This window comes from Balaenoptera ricei, chromosome 16 (assembly GCF_028023285.1).
Source record: "Balaenoptera ricei isolate mBalRic1 chromosome 16, mBalRic1.hap2, whole genome shotgun sequence".
NCBI lineage: Eukaryota > Metazoa > Chordata > Mammalia > Artiodactyla > Balaenopteridae > Balaenoptera > Balaenoptera ricei.
Window position 1 is genome coordinate 62,193,457 of NC_082654.1, and position 26,971 is coordinate 62,220,427.

At 34.4% G+C, this 26,971-nt stretch overlaps 1 protein-coding gene across 2 annotated transcripts in view; it reads left to right on the forward strand.

Annotated features, from left to right (window-relative positions):
- MICU1 (mitochondrial calcium uptake 1) overlaps positions 1-26,971 on the forward strand; it is a 215,202-nt gene that overhangs the window by 75,911 nt on the left and 112,320 nt on the right. Inside the window, exons 1-2 of one of the 2 annotated variants that reach the window (XM_059900043.1) lie at positions 20,404-20,526; positions 21,354-21,468. In XM_059900043.1, the coding sequence (XP_059756026.1) occupies positions 20,419-20,526; positions 21,354-21,468 (223 nt within the window). In that variant the 5' untranslated portion in view covers positions 20,404-20,418. Of the gene's footprint in view, positions 1-20,403; positions 20,527-21,353; positions 21,469-26,971 lie in introns of those variants that run through there. The other variant, XM_059900042.1, reaches the window with a different exon arrangement.

A 26,971-nucleotide genomic window follows, 5' to 3' on the forward strand; every position in this document is an offset into this window, starting at 1 on the left:
GTATTATCTTCCTGGGGTGTTTTCTCATTTGTACTTGAATTTCATACAAACTCCAGATACAAAGTAGAAAAGAATGGCCCAACTGATATTGACAAATAATTGAACAGTTATTTCTTACTTTGATACTTGTCATCTTTTCTCCTATTCTTTTTGACTAGAAAATTCTCAAGAAGTAAATGAAACATTCCCGTTTCAACTGATAGTCTGTGAAACTGAATTTGATTAAGCAGCTTTTGAATTTTGGGGAAGATCTTTTTCTAGAGCTTATCACTGCCTTATGTTAATGTATGCTAATCCCTTACTCTAAGGATGCTTAGCAATTTCCTTTGTAGAAAAGTCTTGCAGTACCTTGTTATTGGCACTTGCATCATTTATGCATTTCACTATCTACCATCTACTAACACAGGCCTTGTATTTCAATATAAAGAAGCTATAGTCAGTGACCTTTGGTTTTAAGAATATATTTTTTAGTTAAGTGATATTTGTAAAAATATTCAGACTAGGTTTAAAAGTTTAAAAACCTCAAAGCTTGAAAGAGTTCAGATTTTCTATTAGAGGATATTTGAAAATTATTATAAATAGAGTGTTAGCACTAGTGTATAGATGGTAATACAAAATATGGTCTGGCTTTTGTTTTAGTGTAATATATCACAGATTTTAAAAAAATGCACTCTCTCCCTACATTGTCCATGCATTCTCCTTATGATTTGTTAATGCAGTTATTTCATGAATTTTGGATTATTTCTTTAATGAAAACTATATTTTTTCCTGAGTTTAATTTTTTATCATCCAATAATTGGTCTATAAAACAAAGCACCATTTCTAAGTGGAGCCTGTATTTTACGTAATCGTCAAATATTTGTTCATTTAATCAGTTAATTGCTGTCCTGTATTGGTGTGGTTTATCTCACGTGGTTTATACCCTTCATTATCCTGTTTCTCTTACTTCTCCTTTTTTTCCTCAGCATACCAAGTATAGAAATTATGTTTTGTATTTTCTGTTCCTATCGCCTATAATAGACAACTTCCTCCATCTCAAACCCTACCTTTTTTTTTTAAGTTACAGTAGAAAACTGCATGGGCTAGGTAAAATTTTTTCTAAGCAAAGAATACCAGTATTCCGGAGCTTTGATGTAGTCCTCTTCTCTCTTCTAAAAACTTTAAAGTTCATACTCTTCTTTTAAGTAACAGTGAATCGCCCATTGAAACTAATTGTTCATCATTATCATTCCACCATGTATTTCTTTTTTTGGAAAATAGATTTTTTATTCTTTCCTTTCTATCAAGTTGCCTTTTTCCCTAACCTCTCCCTGAACATTTCAGAAGTCCTGCCTCTGGAATGAATTTTTTCACTATTTGTAATTACAGTCCTCTTAGAATCTCTCCTAATTTGGAAGAAAAAATTAACTTGTGTTTTATTCCCATCTCCTTTATGATACTTACAAGAATGTTTGTTTACATGGAACAGGAAAACAATTTAAATCAAATTAAGATGAAATGTTGTCCACATTGAGGTGAAAGAGATAAAAGTATGGTCAAAGTCTAGAAAAGGAAATACCAATTACAGGGTTTATAATAGAAAAGATATGCAGAAAAAAAGATGGAGCTGTAGTTAAAAAGCAAAGCTTTAATATAACGAAATGCTTTTAATTGCTTACTAGGTAAAAGTTCTTTTAAAAATATTGGTAAATGAAGTTTAAAAATCCATTCCCTTTAAGGGAAAGTCGTGGTTCCCCAAGGGGAGTGTGGGCACATTTTTTTTTCCTGTAATGTAATACTCTTAATGCTTTATTTGAGTTGTGATTATTTACTTCATATCACAGATAAAATATGAGTCTGGAATAAGGTCTAGTATTACTATTACTCCTTGACGTGTATAGTAAGTTATGTGAGGGATTTCCTGTCTTCTAAGAGTGAATTGTATTGCAGATCAAAGAAATGTAAATTGGGGGGGTGTTGCTGAAATTCCTATAGGATAGAGTTTGGTGAATCTTCACATTTATTTGAATTGCTTTAATTTTGCTCAAATTTTTATAGCAGGATTGATGTTCTTATGAATTCTGCATTGTTAATTGGGCACATCTCTCTCGCTCTCTCTTTCTTTTGGTTTCCAGAGACTTGAAACCAGTCAATTCTAAATTCTTGGTGAATTGATGTATTTATTCAGGTCTTTCTATTGATAAATGTGAATATATAGGCAGAATTTTATTATTTTTGTTCCATGTCTTTTTGATCCATGTTTCCATTTGCCCTAAAAAGTGTAACATTCTAAGAGGATAAAGTATTTCAATTCTTCGAATGCCGAAGTTCTCCACAAATATTTTCATAATTATATATTATTTTAGGGGTGATGATTGAGCCCTTTTAAAAAACCCATTAACATATCCACTCATTGGTTGTCAGTGGTTTATTTTTCCAGTTGAAAGTAAAATCTAAATGAAAAATGCTTGACTCTATTTGTCTCTTGAGGGAACTATTACTGCTACTAATCATAATAATAGGACAAAGAAGAATAGTTGAAGTTTTTTGAGTGTTTATTATATGCCAAACACTGTTCTAAGTGTTTATACATAATTACTCTAATCCACACAGCCACTCTTCTAGATAGCTTACTGTTTTCATTATTTTACAAATAAGATACTAAAGTACATAAAAGTTAAGTAACTTTTTTTTTTTTTTTTTTGACCTAAGATCATACAGTTAGTAAGTGGTGGAGCCAAGATTCCAAATTGGTAGTCTGGCTCTAGAGTTCACCATCTTAAGGACTATGCTATACCACCTTTCATATATCTAAGCTACTTGTCTGCATGATCTATTTGTAAATAGAAATTTCTCATCAAATATTTCTTTTATTTTACTAACTTAATGCTATTTGTGTGAGAAAGAATTTGCTATTTCACGTTGTTTTTGGTAAGAGTATTGAAGTTAATTTTTTCTGCTTTGATGAAGTATAGCTAGAAGCCAATATTAACCTGAGAAACCACATAGTGTTTCATTTTAAAGGAAGAAAACAAGAGATATACAAATTTTAATGCCTGAATTTAGAAGTTAGAATTTCAACTTCACTGTTATTTGCTCCATTGTTTTCTCATATGCCATGAACACCACTTGCATTTTGAAAATGCTGTCGTTTTTTCTTTTTTTTTTTAATCGAAGGCATCACTCTTAAGGTGAAAACTGTCATCTATATTTCAAAAACTGGATCCTGGGTCATTGTAGTCAAGATAGCAGAGAAAATAGTATTTCTGTTATAAACTAAACTATTTACTCTTTCAAATATTGATTGGTTGTGTGTTAAATGTAGAATAATTTGAATAGAGCTACTCATTATAGTTAGTCTTTAGACAAGCAGAAGTTTAAAATGTAATTACATTACCAAAATGAAATCAAGTACAGATTCAACATTTCAGAAAATCCTTTGACACCTGTTGTAACTTTCTGTTTTATTTTTAGTCTCAGATTTTTTTGTCTTCCTTCTTTCCCATCCAAAGTTCTTTAAATTATTTTAAAACCATTTTCTCATTTTTCTCTCTTCTTACAAATTAGCAATTTTAGTTCTCTTTTATACACAGCAGTCCTCAGAAAATCTGGTTTTGGTGTCTGAAATATTTTACAAGGGATTTCCAATTTGAGCATCTAAGTATTTGACAAGCTACATGTAAACGATTAGTAGATGTAAGTATTCTGAATCGAATATGAAAAATACAAAATTATGGATTGCTGTACTCGTTAGTGTGTAATAGCGCAGGATGAGAGAATGTGGTTTTGGATATAGACAATCCTGTATTCAGATATGGACTCTGTGCCACATACTTGATGGATAACCTTGGGCAAGAGACCACTTAACCTCTGAGTGTCAATTATCTTCTGTAACCGTAAATTCAGGACAATAGGTAAAGTATCTGGCTCTACAAATTATAGCTATTTTGCATGACTTTCAGCCCTTTACTCAATTTATGAAAGGAGTTAGCTGCTATCATGTATGTTATCTTCTATCTCGGTTTGTATGAAATGCTATAGAAAAGCATGTGCTCTTCATAATTGCTCTCTCCGGTGTTCTTTCCTTCCCAGTTAAATCAGCTATAAAAATCTCCTTGTGTTATCTCTGTAACAAGCAATTGGCCGGGATTAAATGGCTAGTCTATGAACTGGAGAGAGACCTCTGGTTTGATTTCTCATATCTGAGCTGTTCTGTGTTCACAGTGATTCATCTCACCACAGTACTGTAAAATCCTTTGGGCCTCTGTCACATCAGTCCTAGCCTTAGGCTTGTAAATTGTTGATAGCATATATTTTTCAGTCAAGAACTTTTATCATGCTGCTAAGGTTGGTTTGAGAAGTATGATAAGTTCAGGTCAAATTTTATTTCACAGCCAGTGAAGTTTATTTGTTGAAAAAAATTTTTTTAAACCATTTGATATATGAAGGTACTTTGGAGTGGTACCCAGCTGAATTAGCTAACTTAAACTGCTTCATCAGTGCCAGCCTTCATGATGGCTGGCTTTTTGTTACTAACATGAATAGTACTTTATTTAGTGCAACATAATTTTGCAAGAGACCTGTTTCTAAGTAGTCATTCTGAACTCTTCCTTAGGGTAGTTATTAATCCTCTGAACTCATCTGAGTTTGGTTGCCTATATGTTAAATATAGGTGCGAAAGCAATGAATTTGCCATGAAGTTAAAAAATAGTATATCATGAAATGATAGTGAGATACCCTTAAAGGAAACCTTAATTAAAGAAATGGTTTCACTACCCATGGAAAAAAGTTAAGTGTTTGCTTTCCCTTTTCTTTAAGAAATAGGTAATTATTCATGCATTTTCTTTTTATAGTAATGTGAAGTTTTTCTGTAATTGTATGTTTTATTTCGGCGAGGTTATTGAGTTATTTGGGTTTTTGTTTTGTTTTGTCTTACTGTACCTAGCAGATAATATATAAAATATTTTTATGTATTCCTCATTTCCTGTTTCGGGTTTTCAGTGATTTTATTCCAAATCACATTTGGTCCTTTATATGTTATAATAGTTTGTGATATAAATATATTTGATTTGGGAGTTTTTGTTCATATAATCAAACAATGTTATTTATTTTTCTTTTTCTCCTCTTCTGATCAGGATTCCTGGCAGGTACTGACTCAGCAGCATGTGCCTTAAATTAATTAATGTTTCAAAACCCATAGTAACGCTTCAGGGACAAAGGTTCAGTGCATGTTCATGTCCTTTCCCTGCTCCCTTCAGAGTGATTCAGTTCCTGTCACTTTAAATTAACAAATCTTTAATATGACAATTCAAACACTGCACAAGTCCTTGAGAATATAGTACCTAGCATAATTTAAAAGGAAGTTTTAACATTATGTGTCACACCAAAGGTCAAGAAACTGTTTTAATCATTGTATAATGGATACTCAGTTACTTGGGTCATTTAAATAGTCTTAGTAGTAGGGATGCCGTGTTCCTAGTTGAACTGTAGCAGGGATGGTGAGACAACAGTAACTTCAAGTGAAAAATCAGTAGTTTTTTTTTTTTTCTTTTGAAATTTCTTAAATAATAAATACAGATAAGCAGTTGCTTAGTTGTACTTTGCTCAATAAAATGACTTAAGGGGAAACAGATGGAACATTTAGAAAGACTTCATTATTTTGCTTTTTTGAGCTAATCAACAACTTTAAATGGAAAAGCAGCAAATACATGGAGAAAATCATAAAAAAGAATAGATTGTAGGCTGACAAAGGAGAATTTCAAGGACACGCCTAAGAAGTACTTTTCAAATTGATCTTTGAAGGCTTAGACTTCTTAATTATAGTTTATAAACTATTAAAATGTATTCAAAATATATTCATTAAAAACATTACTCTTGCATTTCTTAATAAAAATATAAACTAAGCTTAATTAGAACCTCCTTTGGTGTAAAATAATTATTTAATTAATGAAGATCACAAGGTGCTGTTTATTTTTTTTTTATTTATTTATTTTTTTTATTTATTTATTTATGGCTGTGTTGGGTCTTCGCCTCTGTGCGAGGGCTTTCCCCAGCCGCGGCAAGCGGGGGCCACCCCTAGTCGCAGTGCGCGGGCCTCTCACCATCGCGGCCCCTCTCGTTGCGGAGCACAGGCTCCAGACGCGCAGGCTCAGCAATTGTGGCTCACGGGCCCAGTCGCTGCGCGACATGTGGGATCTTCCCAGACCAGGGCTCGAACCCGTGTCCCCTGCATTGGCAGGCAGATCCTCAACCACTGCGCCACCAGGGAAGCCCGCTGTTTATTTTTATACAACATTTTTCCTGTGCTTCCTTGTTCTTAAAATGATATATATTTTTAGTAGTCTCCTTACCAAACCCCCAAACCAATCATCCTGTTATTGGTGCAGTAGACTATTTTACCACCTTTGCCTTTAATTGCATTCTGAAACAAACCAACAAATATTTAAATTACTGTATCAAAATAATTTATTGATAATCCCATTATCAATGTTTCTAATCCTGGAGATTTTGTTTTAGAATAGCTGTGGCACAACCATCATGCAGAGTGCTAAGGAGTGTAAATCAAATGAGGTGTTAACACCTGTGATTGAGGACAGCCACTTCCAGTTCTCTGTTTATGGCAGGACAGTTTGTAGGAGGCAGCTAAAAATTCTTCCTCTCCTTTGATAATTGTGTGGTTTAAGGCTTAGAGGTTTAAAATGACTTGCCTCACTTAGGTGCCCTTACTAGACAATGAGGAGAAGAGAAAAGAGGTAGGAATTGGTAAGGACTTGGAAGTCTCCAGATCCTGCAGCATTGAGTAGTCAACCTCTGTAGTTGACAAAGAGCATCAGTCTTCTTTAAACTTTGACTATTGAAGGTAGTATCCTTTGTTGATCAAGGATTCAGAATCAAGTTTTATTGTATTCTTAAGAATATCTTATTAATAAGCTTTGTATATTATATACAAAATATATTTATATTTTATATTAAAAATAATAAACTCTTTCTTAGAATAGGTAGTGGAGGAATTGTTTATATTGGGTTCTATAAATATCACTCATTTTGGTGACACTAGTATAAATTGTTTAAGCTTCCAAAGGTCAATGAGCAGTTACTTTATACAAGAGGACTTTCTTGCTTGCTTCCTTACAGGGATTTGTCCTTTGCATGCTAAGTTCCTATTGCCTGTGGAAAGGCTGGGATCATTTTGTTTTTCTGGTAGCATAGTATGAGTGCTGTTCTTCAGATGCAGCTTATGAATGGTGTCAGTACTTACTATATTGCTGTGAGGAGTATCCATAATGTCTCTTTCCAGTCTCTGAGTTCCACCACTACTAAAGTCTGTTGATTTAACCCATGTGCTTGATTTTTCATCTTGAACAAAGAAACAATAATATAATCATTAAGTGCTCCCAAGGAGGATATAGTTTACTTGGTTGTCCCAAATATTAAGACTTCTATTAAGATGTCTTTAAATATGTTTTTATTTTAGATTCTGTTGTGTTTGAATTTGGGGTCATCTGTGAACCCATTTGATTTATCATTGTTGATTTGAAAGCGTAAACATGACTGACCATTACATTTCCAACACCTTTATGTTTAGCTTTTCCATCATGAAACAAGATTTGAAATTCACTTTGATATGAGAGGACTTCGTTCCAAACTAACTTCCGTTTTAAAATTATTTTAGCACAAACACCCTATCATGTTTCAAAGTTGCACAAATAGATTTCTATGAAAACCACTCAAAACATTTTATTTCTTCTGTTCTGGTAAAAATGGGTTCTCAACTGATATGTATTGATGACCTTTGGTTGCAGAGAAAGTGTGAGGATAGTTCTTGGTTTGCATATTTGGCTTTGCCATGGTGCATTTTTTAAAAGTTCTATATATAAATAAAAAGCTTCTCCAATTATAGATCAATGTAACATCTATTAATTAAGAAGATTATAGAGAATCATAACATTCTTTTATAGATACTCATTTTGAAAATGATTAAAATATACATTTGAACAAATCAGGGCATAAAAATACGATGTGCACCTACATCATTAACTAGATTTTCATCTTCAACTTCAAGATAAATGAGCTAATACAAGCTAAGCCTCAAGATTAATATTTTACAATAATAAACTATGTTTTGCTCCAAAAATATTCAATCTGCATTAAATTTTAGAAATTGCAAACAGTATAGACACCTGATGTATTTCTGTGCATTTGATACAGTACAACATATAATAGTTCATGCATGGGTTCTGGAGTCAGACCATGACCTGTCCTGCCACTTTATAGCACTGTCACCTTGGGCTTCTTATTTAACTTCTCTAACCCTCAGTTTTCTCATCTGTTAAGTGCAGACAGTAGTATCATCTATCTCATAGAATTGCAGTGAGAACTTAAAGAGATAATGCAAGTGTTTAACACAGTGCCTGGCATAGAACATGCAAACTATAATTTTTAAATTCTTGATATGTCTTTAATGGTTGGTGGTATTCAAGGAATACCTAAAAATGTTTGATTTCAAAATGATTGAAAAATTCTTCATCTAAAGGATTTCCTGGGAGATGATAGTTACTAGAACAGTGTAAATCGAGGGTGTGAACAGTGATCCTCAGAGTGAAACTCTTCTTTTTCGTTCTTATGGTGCATTTTTTCTTGGAATAATTTTTTCCAAACGGGAGAAGGTGAAATACTATATTGACTTATTTTTCAAAATTTGTATGTGAGGTTGTTTTTCCATGAAGTGATAGGGAAGCCTTTTCTAACCCATGTGACTGAAACCAAGACTGCTGCTGAGCTCAGGACAGTTCTTCTCAGCACTGATTGACTTGAGTGGCCAACATTCAAAATTAAATTCTTAGATTTGGGTAGCAGATAATCAGTAATGACAAAATATAGATTCTCCCACCCAGAGCTTCCTTGAAGCAAGTTTGCAGGCATAATGTGGTAGAAACTAATAGAGTTGATGATTTTCCCCATCTAGGGTTTTGAGAACACCTCATCAGATACTGAAGACTGAAATAAATCATTTCAATAAAGTTATATCATTTCTTTGAAGTTAATGCTGTTCCAGTAGACTTTTGAATTTTTATCATTGCTTTAATCAAATCTTCTGCCACTGTTTTTCTTAAGCATCTTCATTTGTATCCATATTCTCTTTAGCCATCTAGTTAATGAAATAGGAAAACATTTGCATTCTAGGTGTTTGGAGTTGTTCTCAGAGCTGAAGTGGTTAGAATTGGGACTGAAAAGAGAATGGCTTTCTGGCAGAGTGAAGTTTCCAGGATCTTAAGCATTCACCTTCCACAGTTTGTTGCACAGTAATTTGTGTTTGTTGCCTCAAATGCAATAATACCTTTACAAAGTTTGGAACCTCTGAGTTAGAAGTAGAAATCATAAAGTACTGTAAATTAGAAACATCTCGGTTTAATTTTTATCTGACATATCCCCAAATTCTATCTTCTGCAAGTTCAGGTATGGGATGGGGGAAGAAGAATAACACATATTTTAACTGTGCAACATTTTCTGTTTGATTGAGAATAGTGTGATTGTTTAAGATTGATATCTTACACAAGGCTTTGGCATCTGTGCACCAACTAAATAATGAAGAGTGAGCATTAATTGCATGGGGAAATTGCTGAATTTTCTCTTTCTTTCTAACACCTGTTCTCCCTGCCCTCACCCCAACCTTAGGTAGAAATACTATTTATCATTTGGAAATTATATGCTGAAATTGCATCTTTTGGGAGAAGCATACTATTATTATTAATTTGTTTTTGAAATACAACACAAGGACTTCTTGAGGGATTTAGATAGGCTTCGAAATGTATTTCAGCAATATAGAGAAATGTTAATATTAAAACAGTCCAATTATTTCAGTTTCATAAAGGATGACATCTTAATTTAAATAGTAAAGCTGCGTTCTTTATCAGATTTCCTACATACCAGAGATGTTTTAAGGTTCTAGATGATGTGTTAGCATTTATTTTGCTGGCATAGTCCATCAACTTCTACTCGATAGAAAAAAGTTTACTTCAAACTATAGAACTTGAAAAGTGGATCTTAACTAGAATAAATAATGAGGTTAAACTCCTAGATATGATTTTTCTCTTTGGCTTTATCCAGTCAAGTCCTAAAAGGCAAAGTTATTGGCCCTATTTTGTTCAATCCTTTTATAACAGAATTCACTGTTTGAGCACTGTGAGTATTAACAAGTTGGAATCATGTCTGGAATTCCCAGTCCCAGGGCTCCTAATGGTACCTGCAACTTTAGCCAGATGTTTTATAAGTTTTTGTGATTGGTCAGAAACAAGAGTGTGAATGCTTCAGCACAAAGCCATCCTGGTAAAACAATTGAGGTTTTAGACTAACTGAGAAGTGTAGTAGTTACACATGTAATTGCTGATTTGCTGTAAGTTTACTCTTAAGTCTTTCTGCTTATCTAAAAAATTAAAAGATTCAGGATATGGTACAGTTGAGATCATTACCAGGATTCTTATGAGATTATTAATTTATTTGCCTGTACTTAAGGTCAGTAATTTGAATGTTTTAGTGATGTTGAGTCTGTAGCTGTGTTTTAAATTTTAAAACATATAAGATCTAAGACTAGGTCATGTAAATGAACAGTAAAACAGTTAAATTTCATTTTAAGTCAGTGAGCACACTGCTTTGAAATAATTTGCATAGTCTTGTTCTCCACAACGGGAGTAACATTTGTCAGTAAATTGAATAGAAATTCTATTGTGATCAGTTTACCTGCATTCCACTTTCACAGCCTTAACTTCAGAGATTCAAGTGATTAGAGTAGTGTCTGATATGTAGCTTCTAAGATGCATAAAATAGTATAATGCTCTGTAAGGTATCTGCAATTATAGCTTCTTTTTAAAATACCCAGTTCTGTTTAATTTTCAGCATATACACTGAAGTAGTTGCTAGAATCTTACCTCAGGAGCTTTAATATAAGTTTCTATAAATTTTTTTACTGAATGATATGTTAATATATTACTTAATCTCACATTATATGGTCTTACAATAGAATTGAAATATATTCTATTTCTTTTGACTTTTATATAGATTTCTTCCTTTTAGTTTGTCTTATGTTTATTATTTATATTGAATTTATTACTTATATTGAATTAAATACAAATCCTTGTGATAGATTTCACTAGTAAAAATACATATTAATATAAATGTTCATTAGGAACAAAAAATATAAATAACCACCTCTGAGACAGTGAGAGAAAATGAACATTACTACCAATCTGCTAAGGAAGGTTATGTTTTCCTTGCACTGTGCCTCCATATTACCCCTGAAGTATATAAATTGTATTTGCTTAAGACAAAAATGACTTAAAATTTAGTCAAAGATTAAACTTTATCTAAAAGATTAAGTGAAGGAACAATTTACTTGACATTCTCAATTTGCAAAATTAAACACTGATAAGACTTTAGGAATAAGAAAAAATAACCAAAAACCTTCCTTCCACTCTCCTTCTTTGAATCTTGATTTTCCATTTTCACCATACTTCGGTGCTTTTAAAAATTTATTCATTATTAAACTTCAGTATATCTATTTTCACAGTTTCTCCTTGTGCCTTGGCTGTTTGACTTGAGGATATCATTTATGGTAGAATCAGGCCTTTGGTTTAAGAATATCAGCTACCAAACTGTCATGCAACACAAAATAGTCTAAAAATTGGTTTCTGGTAACTCCCACTTCTTTCCAAATCTTGACATATTTATTTGATTCTCCTCCTAACTTTAAATAATTTGAGGGATCAAATATGATGGTTTTATGACAGTTTAGGTGTTTGTGATTAATATATGTCATGAATTTTATAACAGTTATCTTTGGAGTTTTGGATACTTGAAAACACACTTATAAATTCTTAGAGTTAATATTGATAGATAGTTGTGTAATCCTAAATGTACCTGAACTACTCTTTGACAAGTGGATGCCTCAGAAAACATAATGTAACTTCTCTCCCTGTCTCCTTCTACCCCCACCCCAACTCCTGAAGCATGGAAGAACAATGTAGACCTTTACTAAAGAATTAGAAGACTGTATTGCACAGGGCACATCACAAAGCATAGCTAATTTAAAAGTCCTCTTTAAACATCTTTCTTTCTGGTTTTTATTTTATTTATTTATTTTTAAAATTTATTTATTTATTAATTTATTTATTTTTGGCTGTGTTGGGTCTTCGCCAACTGCGAAGACCCAACTGAACTTCGCCGCTGCGCACGGGCCCTCTCTAGTTGTGGCGAGTGGGGCCTTCTTATTGCAGTGGCTTCTCTTGTTGTGGAGCAATGGGCCCCAGGCACGGGGGCTTCAGTAGCTGTGGCGCACAGGCCTAGCTGCTCCACAGCATGTGGGATCCTCCTGGACCAGGGATCGAACCTGTGTCCCCTGCATTGGCAGGTGGACTCTCAACCACTGCACCACCAGGGAAGTCCCTTTCTTGTTTTTTGTTTTTTGTTTTTTTAATTTTTATTTATTTATTTATTTATTTATTTATTTATGGCTGTGTTGGGTCTTCGTTTCTGTGTGAGGGCTTTCTCTAGTTGCGGCAAGTGGGGACCACTCTTCATCGCGGTGCGCGGGCCTCTCACTATCGTGGCCTCTCCCGCTGCGGAGCACAGGCTCCAGACGTGCAAGCTCACCAATTGTGGCTCACGGGCTTAGTCGCTCCGCGGCATGTGGGATCTTCCCAGACCAGGGCTCGAACCCGTGTCCCCTGCATTGGCAGGCAGATTCTCAACCACTGCGCCACCAGGGAAGCCCCCCTTTCTTGTTTTTAAAGAGCTACTGCAAAACATGTACTCTCTGTCCTTTCTCTCAAACACATGTGTGCACATATGTGCTCACATGCTTTCTTTTCTCTGTTTTCCCAACTTTGATACTTTCTATTACTCTCTGGTCACGTCTCCTTCCTCTTTTTGGCTCACCTTTCGAGGGTCCCTTTTCCTTCTATATTTTTTCTCCCAGATGTCTTCTTCAACTTTTTCTTATGTAGAGCAATTTGACCTTCTTTTGGCCTCTCCTGGTCCCTGTAACTGTATTCAGTACAGCAGAGGTCTCATAGATAGCCCTGCAAGCAGAAATATTTTCTCCTTTAGAGGACTAGGATTGCAAACATGGACATATCCTATTTAATGCAGTAGAGTAGGGGTTTTCCTCCTGGAGACAATCACACTAACTGAATTAGCATTGGAAAGTGTCAGTATAAAATAGCCCCTATGGAGGTATGTTCTGGTAGTAATTCTCAATCAATATACAATTTAAGGTCTGTTCAGTGACGTCTTTGTTATCTCTGCAGACTTTATAATTGCTTTAATGGTAGAGGTGGCTAGGCCTAAACTATGACCCCAGATGAATCTCATGCACAGTCTTTCAAGCTACATTATTTATATTTTGGAAAACAATCATATACTTTGCTAGTAATCAAAAGACCTTCAAAAGAAAATAGGCTACTCAAGTCAGAAGCTATTATAGAAGAGTGGATGCACACTTACGTGGTAAATTGATTTTTAACAAAGGTGCCAAAATAATTAAATGGGGGAAGGGAAGGTGTTTTCAACAAATGGCTTAGAAATGGCTTCTGTCAGCTGTTGGCTAGGGCCTTCGCCGTCTAGCTTGACCAAGGATAGAAGATTTATTTCTAATGTGGCTCACTCAAATGGCTGATAAGATAGTACTGACTGTGGTTGGGAGGCCTCAGATCCTCTCCCTGTAGGCTCTCCACAAGCCTGCTCGAGTGTTCTGTTCAAATGAGACCTGGCTTGCCTCCAGCAGAGCAAGGGGCCTTTTATGCCTTAGCCTCAGAAGTCACACATTATCACTTTTGCTGTATTCTGTTAGTTATACAGACCAACCCTGATTCAATGTGGGAAGAGACTAGATCTACACAAGGACATGAATACCAGGAGGCAAGAAACACTGGGGTTATTTTGGAGTCTGGCTACCACATTGAAAAGAGTCTCATATCCAGAACATATAATGATCAGTAATAAAAAGACAAACAACCCAATTGAAAATGGGCAAAAAACTTGAACAGATACTTCCCAGAGAAAGATATATTGTCAATAAGCTAAGTGCTTAAAACACTTGGTCATCAGGGAAATGCTCAAAAAAACCACAATGAGATACCACTAAAATGGCTAAATTAAAGAAACTGGCCACATAAATGTTGACAATGATGTGGAGCAACTAGAACTGTCGTACATTGATGGTGCCAGTAAAAGAAGTACAACTTTGAGGAAAGTCAGAATAGTCAAAAACTGAAAAGTGCCTGTTTAATCATTAAAGGAATGAATAAATTGTGATATTACTTGTGTGCATTATTATATGCACAATATAATTATATGCAAAATAAATTACATAAATTATTTATTTTTAATATTTTAAATTTTATTGGTGAGTATTATACTACTCTGCAATAAAAATGAATGAGTTACTGATAAATAGAGTGTGGATGAATCTCCCCAACATTATGCTGAACCATAGAAGCTGGACACCAAAGAGTATATACTGGTGATACCATTTATAGGAAGTTCTAGAATAAGCAAAACTAATCTGTGGCACAAAAATATGGTGGGAATTAACTGTGGAGAGGCATAAAGGAAACATCAGGGATGGTGGAAATGTTCTATAACCCAAATATATATCTGGGTTACTCAGATATGTATTTCTAAAACTCATTGAATCGTATATTGGATTTGTGCATTTCCCCATAAGTGGATTTTACTTAAATCTGTAACAAATATTGAACTCTAGATGATACATTCGTTTTTTGCAGAGATAATTAGCAATTGTGAAACTATCTTCCTTGTATTCTAAGCTTGAGCAAATGAGTAAATATATTGCGGATAATGGGAACCAGATTTCTCTCTGTTGGAGAAGGGAGTAGTAACACATGTGTAAAGGGCAAGACTAAATTGTGCTCTGTGGTATTAGAATGGAATTAGAGATATCATTATGAATTCATAGTTTATAATAGACAAATAGATATGAATGTAATCATGAGGAAACAGCAGCCTAATTCAAATTGAGGGATATTTTACAACATAATTCACCTGTACTTTTCAAATTGTTCAAGGTCAAAAAGTATAAAGAGACCAAAATTGGCAGAGTAGGTAACGCCAAAACTACACACCTCCACTAAGACAATAATTAAGCTAGTGAAAACTGTCGATCAGCTTTTTCAGATCTGTGGAATCTAACTAATCAGACTTTAAGCAACTAGGGGAATGCTTAAAGAAGAAAGAAGCTGTTGAAATTTGGTAAGAGAATGTTGTGGTGTTTTAACTTACCTGATGACCACCCCTCACCCCCCAGCACAGTGGCAGCCATAAAGATTGTGCGTTCACGGTATAGCTCCCTGGTGCCAGAAGGGGCAGGGCAGACCTTGTTTTCAGAGAATGTGAATGTGGGCCTTGACCTGTCTGGCCAATGAGGAATCAGCTTGGGGGTTTGTGTTTGTTTCGCCTACCTTGGAGCTTTCTTAGGGCTGGGGTGACCTCCCAGGTGGCATTTGTTAAAAGCATAAAGGTAAATATACTAGCCACAGCAGCTGAAGACAAGCAGCAGACAAACCAAAACAGCTGGGAAAGGAGAGGCTGCCGCAGGAGATGGGTGAGAGAACAAGGACTTTGAAATGCTCTACCATATACTGGTGAATCTGAAAGGCCATGTGCACACCCAGGGCCAAATGAGTACTTAGAGGAAACCCCAACAGACCCTAACCTTTCACTTCTGGCTGATGTTTAGCTTCCAAGCAAGCAAGAAATGAAGGCAAGGGCAGAATTATAAATAGTGACTAAGCATTGAAAGAATGCCCAACACAGAGCCAGTCTGCAAGGATCTTGAGAGGTTTTTTTTTTCCCCCACCCTTTGGATCCAGGAGCTTAAGGAAATCTCTGTCAGATCACTAGCTGACTACTAAGGTATGAAACAGAGACTTGAGTGACCATGCTGGACCAAGTATTTACAAAAGAATTTACAAAAATCATTAAAGAAATGACTACAACCCATGCAAGCAGCAACAACAAACCCTGAGAAGGTGGGCGAATCCTGTTTCCAGAATTACCACATTGTAATATACAAAATGTCCGGTTTTCAAAAACATTATGCTTGTAAAGAAACAAAGTATGGCCCAGGAAAAAAAAGGAATAGGAACTATCCTTGAGAAAGCTCAGATATTGCAACTTATTACAGACAGACTTTAAATCAACTGTCCTAAATATACTCAAAGAGCTAAAAGAAACTACAGGCAATGAACTTAAAGGAAACAAGGAGAATGATGTATGAACTAATAGCAAAAAATAGATAGAAATTTTAAAAAGGTATCAAATAGAAATTCTGGAACTGAAAATTTCCTATAGCTGAAAGGAAAATTTTAGTGAAGGGGTTCAACAGCAGATTTGAATACACAGGAAAAATGATTAGTGAACTTGAAGATAGGTCAATTAATATTTTCCAGTCTGAGAAACAAAAAAAAAAGGAGATGAACAGAGCTTATGAGACCTATGTGACACTACCAAGTGTACCACATATGTACAATAGGAATCTCAGAAGGCAAGGAGAGAGAAAAGGGGACAGAAAGAATATTTGAAGAGATAATGGCTCAAAACTTTACAAATTTAATGAAATATATGAATCTACCCATCCAGGAAGCTAAATAACTCCAATAGGATAAACTCAAAGAGACCCACACTGAGATACATTATAATCAAACTGTCAAAAGCTAAAGACGGTGAATCTTGAAAACAGGAAGAGAGAAGCAACTTACCACACACAAACTGTACACAATAGGATTAACAACCAGTTTCTCATCAGATACCATGAAGGCCAGAAGGCAGTGGGATGACATATTTAAAGTGCTGAAAGAAAAATAAAATTGTCAACCAAGAATTCTATACCTGCAAAATTATCCTTCAGAAGTGAAGGAGATAGATATTAAGCCATTCCCAGACAAACAAAAGCAGAGGAGTTTGTTGCTAGTAGATCTACCCTACAAAAAATGCTAAAAGGAGTACTTAAGGCTGAAAAGAAAGAACACTAGATAGTAACTTGAAGCTATATTAAGAAATAACACCAGTACCAGTAACAACATAGGTAAATATAAAAGCCAGTATTATTTTATTTGTGGTTTATAACTCTTATCTATCCCTCTGTAATCTGAAAGACAAATGCATGAAACAGTAATTATCAATCTATGTTAATGGGCACACTGTATAAAAATGTAATTTGCAAAAATAACATAAAGGGAAATGGAAGTGTACAAGAACAGAGTTTTTTAATACTATTGAAGCTTAGTTGGTATTTATTCAAACTAGGTTGCTGTAAATTTAAGATGTTAATTGTAATCTGCAGAGTGGCCACTAAGAAAATAACTAGGTATGGTTCCATTTATATGAAATATCCAAAAAATATGAATCCATAAAGACGGAAAGCAAATTAGTGATTTCCAGGGGCTAGAGGGAGGGGGCAGTGGGATGTGACTGCTTAATGGATAAGGGGTTTCCTTCCAAATGGGGTTATGAAAACGTTCTGGAACTAGGTAGTGGTGATGGTTACATAACATTGTGATTGTACTTAATACCACCAAATTTTACGCTTTAAAATGGTTCTGTGGTAAATTTTATATTATGTACATTTTACCACAGTTTTTAAAAATTATAAAAACGTAAGCAGTGTGGTACTGGCATAAGAATAGACACAAGGATCAATGGAATGAAATTGAGAGTCCAGAAATAAACCCACATATATATGGTCAATTTATTTTCATCAAGGGTGCCAAGACCATTCAGTGGTAAAAGAATAATCTTTTCAACAAATGGTATGGGGTCAACTGGATATCACATGCAAAATAGTGAAGTTGGACCCCTACCTCACATTAATACAAAAATTAACTCAAAATAGATCAATGACCTAAATATAAAAGCTGAAACTACAAAACTTTTAGAGAAACAGGGTGAATCTTCATGATCTTGGATTTGGTGATGGAGTCTTAGATACGACATCAAAAGCACAAGCAATAAGAGAAAAAAATAGACAAATAGAACTTCATCAATATTTAAAATTTCTGTACACCAAAGGACATTATCAGGAGAGTGAAAAGGCAATGAACAGAATGAGAGAACATATTTGCAAACCCTATATCTGATATGTTTAGTGTATAGAATATATTGATATAAAGAAACTTACAACTCAACAACAGAAAGACAAATAACCCAACTCAAAAATGGGCAAACGATTTGAATAGAGATTTCTCCAAAGAAGATAATACAGATGGCCAACAGACACATGAGAAGATGCTCAACATCATTAGGCCCTAGGGAAATGTAAATCAAACCTCAATAACATACCATTTCACACTCACTAGGATGGATATAATTTTTAAAAAAAAAGAAAGAAAAAGAAAATTGAGGATGTGGAGAAACTGGAACCCTTTTACATTGCTGGTATTAATGCAAAATAGTGTAGCCGCTGTGGGAAACAGTTTGGCCATTCCTCAAAAACTTAAACTTAGAGTTATGATATGACTCAGCAGTTCCACTCTCAGGTATATACCCAAAAAAACTGAAAGCAGATATTCAAACAAATACTTGTACATGAATGTACATGGTAGAACTATTCACAATAGCCAAAAGGTGGAAGCAACCCGAATATCCTTCAGTGGATGAATGGATAAACAATTTGTGGTATATATACAATGGAATATTATTTGGCGATAAAAAGGAATGAAGTACTGATTGATGCTACAACATGGATGAACCTACAAAATATGATACGTGAAAGAAGCCAAACCTAAAAGGCCCACACATTTTATGGTTAAATGGTTAAAATGGTGAATTTTATGTCATGTGAATTTTACCACAATCAAAAATAATAATAAACCTCCAAAGGAAAAAATAAATTTGGGCATAAACCTCCAAAGGAAAAAATAAAGATGGGCAAAGAAAGCTGTTTTAGATTAATGGAGATTAAAAAGACATGACAACTAAATGCCATTTATGATTGTGGACTACATCCTGGACTGGGGGGAAGATAGCTGTAAAGGAAATTATTGGGACAGTTCACTAAATTTGATAATAGACTGTGGATTAGATAATAGTACTATCAGTATTAAATATCCTGGTTTTATGAAATGTATACTGTAGTATGTAAGAGAATGTCTTTGTTCATAGGAAATATATACTGAAGTATTTAAGTGTAAAGGGGCATATGTCTCCAACTTTCAATATGGTGTAAAAGAAAATATGTATCTATATAAAATGAAAAGCAAATAGGGTGATAACATAAACTGTTGGTGATTCTGAGTAAAGAGCATATGAGAGTTCCCTATACGGATCTTTCCACTTTTATGAGTTTGAAAGTATATCAAAATAAAAAGTTGTGGAGAAACTTGGATTTTTCTTTTTATCTTCTGAGCAGCAGCATAGTCCAGATGGTTCTTAGAAAAATAATGTTAGATACGCTTTTTTGGCTTATCTGCCTCATTTCAGTTTGTCCTTAGACTTTTGTCTGTTTCTCGACTTCTGGATCCCAATATATTATTTATTTTATTTGCTTATAGCAATCTCTCCATAAGATTATTACATAATTAATATGGGTTACTCAGCTTCTATACAAATTTATTCTGGCTAGTAATGGTATGCTTTTGACAGCCTGTTCTCATTTTGTGTATTTTTTCTTATTCACATGCTTTACTTTTGCAGTATCTTGGATAATGTTAAAAATGTACATTTTTTTTCTTTTGAGAAATTAAAATACTAACTTACCAGTGAACAGCTTTGCTGCTCTTTTCATCCAGTAGCCTTCTTTTGTCTGAAATTTGTGTTTAATCTATTGGTAGACGATCAAGTGTGATATGAGATCTAACCTTAATTGAACATATTGGACCGTGGGCTCATTTTTGGTTTTGACTCAAAGAAGTAATCTCTAAATGCTGTCAGGCTGGACCAGGCTTTCTGCCCATCACAAATGAGTCAGAAGCACTTTCCTAAGTAGAAACTGCCATCAAAACCTCTTACCACTTTGCAGGCGTTCAACTATGGATTTTTGCCTGTCCATGGTTACTGTTTCCTATTACAAGCAAATATCCAGTAGAGGCTATTTTGAGTGGGTTTACTAAGAAGATCATGATGATTCATTTGGTACTTGTGTCTTCAATTGCTTAACCAGTTTTCTTTCCTTTGTGGTGTATGATGGGATCTTCACTAGACAGAGGTAACCTATTGGATAGTTGTGTACCTGGATGGTGGTGTGGTGGTGCTTGTTGGTTTAATTTTCATGATACTCCTCCCAAGGTTATGCTTGCAGTGCTGCTTCTTATTTTGTGCTTGCATGATGTTATTACTTTGTGCTTTGTTGGTTTGGGTTTTTAAAACCTCATATTTCTTTTTTTGGTACCCAGAATAATTCCTGAAATTTCTTTGGTTGGTCCAGAACTTATGGAAATGTGTTTCAAGTCTAACTCTTTGGTGGATCCTTTTCAGTTTTTGAAAGTATCTTCAATGTCACCACTAAGTTTATGGTTTGGTAGCAAATCAGAAAACAGGGTAAGTTTCCTTAAACACCCAGGAAGAGACTGCTTCCCACATAGACCATTACTGAACCTGAGAATTAACTCTCTTTGTGAGCTTTATAGATTAAAGAAAATAAATACATACTTAGAGTAAAAGCTAAGTTTTGGGAGAGTTTCTTCAAATAGCTGAAATTTAGGAGCCTCCACCAAGGTCACAGTAAATATAATTAAATTAACTCATGCCTAAAGTTTGGTGTGTGTCTGATTTGACATTATATTTCAGAGATGCTGTTTACTTTGTAAACTGTTCTACATTCCAAAACTAAGGTTCTTTGGGTTCATAAGGTAAAAGTTAAAATTAGTATTTCAGAAATTAGTTTTCTGAGCATTTGTGTGGGTGTTGACAATAGTTGCTTACCTCTTCATTTCTCATTACTAGTTGTATAGTTTCTCTTGGGCATTTAGAACTGATTTTATTTTAGTTTTTCATTTTTTTTTTCTCTACCTTATATACCTCTATAGAAAAAGGTGGATTGTTTTTCAAACTAAGAGATAAAACCAGCCCTGAAGTGGGCCTGTTATATGTTAAATGGCAGGAGTTCATAAAATTGAAAATTTTATTCCATTGTTCACATTAAGCCAGTGTTGAAACAAACAAACAAACAAAATCATCTTTTTTCTTATAATTTTAATCATCTTAAAAACTGTAAAGGATCCATTAATTTGGAATGGCCATCAGAGAAATGCTTATGATAAATAGCATAAAACTGTCAGATAAATGGTGATTCATCTCTAACTATTTATATTCTCGTTCTGTTATATCTTCTTTTTATCTTTTGGTGGAACCCATACATTCAATAGAAAATTGCCCAGGAACGAGAAAAATTTGCTGATGAAGGCAGTATATTTTACACCCTTGGAGAATGTGGACTCATATCCTTTTCAGACTACATTTTCCTTACGACTGTTCTTTCTAGTAAGTATAAACTTTTCTTTTTATTCATTTATAGAGAATATATAGGACTATAAAAAGAGTTAAGTCAATTGGAGGGGGAAACAAGGCATGTTTGCAAAGTTAATGAATGATAAGTTACATCAAATTTCATTTCTTTTGAGTTCTCTGTAACTTGTATATAGAACCACCTGAGAAAGAGGAAGGAAAATAAAGTTAAAATGTAAAGTTAAAAGAAAAAAACAAAACAAAACTGTGAAGTCACATCTACTTTTAACTGTTTGAAGCTCAAGATAAATTATATATTGCCTGCTCCTCTAGCCCTCATTAATGTTTATACTTCCTCAGTAAAACACATATTGATCTAGTATTTCCTCTATTAAAGAAGAAGACTGGCTTGGTTGTTCTAATTGTGTTGAATATTGATTTTTCAACCTTGGACGATACCTTCTTAAGACACAGAACTCAAATTTGACTCATTTAGAGCACTGATGAATTTCTAATTTTTCTAAGCTAAACAATTTTGTTGATTAGTATGCTACTATGAGTGTTCTTAGTATTATTTTCCTTTAGTGTGACTTTTTTTAACCATTCAGAAAAAAAAAAGTATGTCTCTAGCTCTCCATGTACATTCTATTAAAATCTACCTAAATTGATCCAAAGAGATCTGATTTATATATTTCAGAGAAGTGATTCTCAATTTTTTTTCCATGGGGGAACATATCAAACAAAAATAACCATATCTTCCTTCCCTTCTCCAGGCTAGGCATCTATAAAGATAAAACTATAAACAGTTTTCCAAACTTATGGTTACCAGGGGGGAAGGGGTGGGGAGGGGTAAATTGGGAGATTGGGATTGACATATACACACTACTATGTATAAAATAGATAACTAATAAGGACCTACTGTATAGCATAGGGAACTCTTCTCAATACTCTGTAATGACCTATATGAGAAAAGAATTTAGAAAAGAGTGGATATGTGCATATGTGTAACTGATTCACTTTGCTGTGCAGTGAAATTAACACAACATTGTAAATCAACTATACTCCAATAAAAATTTTTTTAAAAACTATAAACAATTTTCAATAAATAACATACACAGTTCCTGCCATAGCTGTGACTACCCTTCACTCTTCTTCCCTCCAATTGACAGAAAAATGAAGAAATATAGACTAATATGCCAAGAAATATAGACTAACAACTGTCTTGGGCTACCAAAGTATCTGAATAAATTTGTAGTGGACCACTGCTCTAGCAACGTAGATGCGCATTGACTTGTTACGAAGATCCAAGATAGTAAACTAAGAGCACTTTTTTGATCTTAAATTGTGTATCATTAGTTATTATTTTGGTGTTTTTTCAAAACAGACTTCAGTTCAAATTCTGGTCCCACCACTTCTTACCTGTGATTAAGTGTCAGGAGAACCACGGCAGAATCTTGAGAATACTTTGCACATTGTGTAGCTCCCTAAATTTAGGTTAAAAAAAGAAAAAAAGGTCACATTGACCTGTGAGTTCTGGAAACCCCTCCAAGTAGGTCTACAGGTCTGGGCACCTTTACTTACTGGTGCTCAGCTCCTGGCATCACCATGGTGAGTAATTTACCAAAAAATGCTTAATATTACAATGTCATATACTTTCTATATTTGTCAGGAATGAGATAATTATGATATGATTTTCTCTTTATCACTAGTTTTAAGCCTTTTGATTATTACATGCTTTTAGTATTTCTCAACCTTAGCACTATTGATGCTTTAGGCAGGATAATTCATTGTTGTGAGGGCTGTCCTGTGCATTATAGGATGTTTAGCAGAATTCCTGGCCTCTACCCGTTAGATGCCAGTCACACACGCTCTTCCCCTCCCAGTTGTGACAAACAAAAATGTCTTCAGAAATTGTCAGATGTCCCCTGGGGAGTAGGAATGGGGAGGAATAATCCCTGGTGGAGAACCACAGATGTAGTTTTTAGCAGGGTTGTTTGGTTTTGGTATTATTATGTACTTCGAAATAGTGTTCTTTATGTTTCTTGTCTTGGGATTCTTTGAGTTTTGGGGTCTGTGGGTTTATAATTTTCATCAAATTTGGAAAAATTTCAACTGTTATTTCATCAAATACCTTGCTTCCTCATCCTCTCCTTTGAGGACTTCAATTACACATATATTTTCCTCATATCAACCCTATAATGTTTGTGGTTTATTATCTTCATTTTGAAATTGAGGCATACAAAAAATTAAAGAACGTATCTCAAGTCCCACAGTAAGTAGATGATTCAGGGTTTGAACCCAGGCCATCCCATCATATGGGCTCCTGTCACTTGGCTTTACTGCTGTGGTCACATTTTCAGCAGTGATAAGCCATAGCTTACCATAGTGCCTCTTCTTTCTCTAAGGCTGGGCTGTGGCAAGACTGGTCCTAAAACTCTCCTGTAGATAATGGGCAGTTCAAGCATCCTTGCAATCTGAATGTTGTACACTGCATTGTTTACTTTATTTAACAAGACATGGAGGAAAATATGCCACAGAAATTACATTGAGACAAGTTATTTCCCACATTCTAATTGCTGCTAGGACGATAAGAAATGAGGCACTCAGTGGATCAACTTCTTTGTGGATAACCAGGAATCATTACATCTAAATACACTAAATTGTTCCCAGGTTGTCCTGCAAGAAGGAATGCAATTCTTTAAACACGAAAAGCTTTGCTGGGGAGTGGCTTGGGACTAGGGGAATTGCATTAGCATATTTATTCATCTGTTACTGTGGTGGACAACATGGACCGTTCTTGAGATTTCCAGTGGAAAACCAGCCACAGCAACGTGAACAGCATAACCCAGATAATGCAAGACTGTTGTATTTCTAATTAGCTGGGGTTTTTTTCAAAATTAATAGACTCAATGATGTTCAAGAAATTGCCATCATTTTGAAGAATATAAACACTCTACCCAAATGGATTGACACTTGGAACCTCTCAGTACTTTAGAAACTCTACCATGTTGTCTAAAATAAAATTCAACAACCTTATATAGTAAATTATTTGTTTTCTCTCTTTCGATTCATGATTCGTTTCCTAAAAATAAAATTAAGAAAGCTGCTTTACTGAGACTTCCCTGGTAGTCCAGTGGCTAAGACTCCATGCTCCCAATGCAGGGGGCCCGGGTTTGATCCCTGGTCAGGGAACTAGGTCCCACATGCCGCAACTAAGAGTTCACACACCACAACTAAAGATCCTGCACACGGGAACGAAGATCCCATGTGCCGCAAATAAGACCCGGTGCAGCCAAACAAATAAATAAATAAATATTTTTAAAAAAGAAAAAAAGGAAAGCTGCTTTACTAAAAATGCATGTTATGCAGTGTAATTTCCTGCATTAAATAGAGTTAATTCTTCTTATTTAAACTTTTTAGAAGTTTCATTTGTTTAGCTAAACAAGAATTTTTTGGACACACACCCAGAATAACAACCAATTTGGCAGCAATATCTTGTGCTTATAATAAGCAGTGGCATAAATTTCTCACTCTTCTTTGTATGTGCTTTGGATAATGGGGGCCTTCTTTGGCCAGCCTAAAATTTTAAATACCTTTTATCGTGTCATACACACACACTTATGCATACACATCTCCTAAATCCCTTTTTTGCTTTCTTTTTTCTCCTTGGCACTTGTCACTATTTAACAGTCTATATAATTGATTTCTTTTTTTAAAAAATTATGTAAGTTTCAGGTGTACAACATTATAATTCAACATCTTGCATACACTACAAAGTGATCACCATGACAAGTCTAGTTACCATCCATCACCATACATTTAACCCCCTTCACCCATTTTGCCTACCCTTCAACCTCCTTCCCCTCTGGTAACCACTAATCTGTTCTCTATGAGTTTGTTTCTGCTTTATTTTGTTTCTTCATTTGTTTTTTTTAGATTCCATGTGTGAAGGAAATCATATGGTATTTGTCTTTCTGCATCTGACTTAACTTCACTTAGCATAATACTCTCAAGGTCCGTCCAGGTTGCCACAAGTGGCAAGACTTCATCCTTTTTTATGGCTGAATAATGTTCCATTATATTTATATGTATACCACATCTTCTTTATCCAGTCATCCATCGATGGACACTTAGGTTGTTTCCATGGCATGGCTTTGTAAATAATGCTACATTGAACATAGGGATGCCTATATCTTTGCAAATTAGTATTTTTGTGTTCTTCGGATAACTACCCAGAAGTGGATAATTGATTTATCTTCTTTATTGTCCATCTTCCTACCTAGAATGTAACTGACTGACAGTGATCATAGGTTTGTAATGATATTCGCTACAAATTTGTAATGATATTCATCACAAACATATCTACTGTATAAAAAGCATTGTGGCAAAGTAACAAAACAAGAATTTTTTTTTCAATTTTCTCCAAAAGGAAGTTTTATCAAACATGAGACTTGACTTTGCTATTTATATCCTGACTGAATTGAGAGCCGTTCTTTTAGCCATTGATGTCCTCAGTCTGCATCCAGTACCAGTGGAGTGAGGGAAACATGTTTTTAAATTAATCTACTTCTAAATAAGCTTTCTTCTAAGAAGTATATAAACTTTCTAATAACTACAAGGTTTCTTATAATTCAGAATTCACATATTTGTATCCCCCTCTTACCCTAATCCATAAATTCTATTGCTTCATACCTTATCTCTCTGATCAGGTTTGAGGATTAACTTGAAGAGTTGTCAACATGAGCCATAACATCTGTATTAAGTAGAATATTAGGTATTTACTAAATAACTACTCATTAATAAAATAAATTCAGATTCATTCTAGGCAAGATAAAGAAGACTGTTAATAATTATTATTAAATAATTTCCAAAGAGCCTTTGATCCTTAAAGTAGGTTAATAGGAATGGAATGAGAACACAGAAGCATGGCTTAGTTCTCTGCACTAACCAACTACAACATTAGCGATGGTCTTAAATCTTATAGTTGAAGTCAGAGATTTTCCTCCATAACTAGATACAGAGAAAGGTTGTCAAGGTTTATCTTGAATGCTATATATTATTTATTGATTTGGATCATTCAGTAGCTAATGCTAAGATTCACTAGGTTATGATAATATAACTTAGAATCAGGATCTTTGCCACTGACAGTTATGAAATATTTATTTTTTGTTTTTTGTCTTCACACATTTTCTAACTAAAGTTATTGACCCTGTGGGCTAATAACATAAAAACAGTTCTAGATAGCTTGAGACAATAATAAAATGATCAAAAAGTTGATTATTAAGCATTTTTACTATTTACTATTAATCTTTGAAAAGCCACCAGAAAAATCAAAAGCAAAAAAATGCTATGGCATGTTCAGTACCTAGGAACAGACCTAATGAAAATCAGGCATAGGTCAATGTGTTCTGATTTTGATTCCCTCTTTATATTTGAAGGAATTAGTAGAGAAATTTAATTAAGTGGGTTTTCACTGTAGGAGAATTTGATTTACTGACAAACTACATCCTCATTGTGATGCATCTTTCTCACAAATATA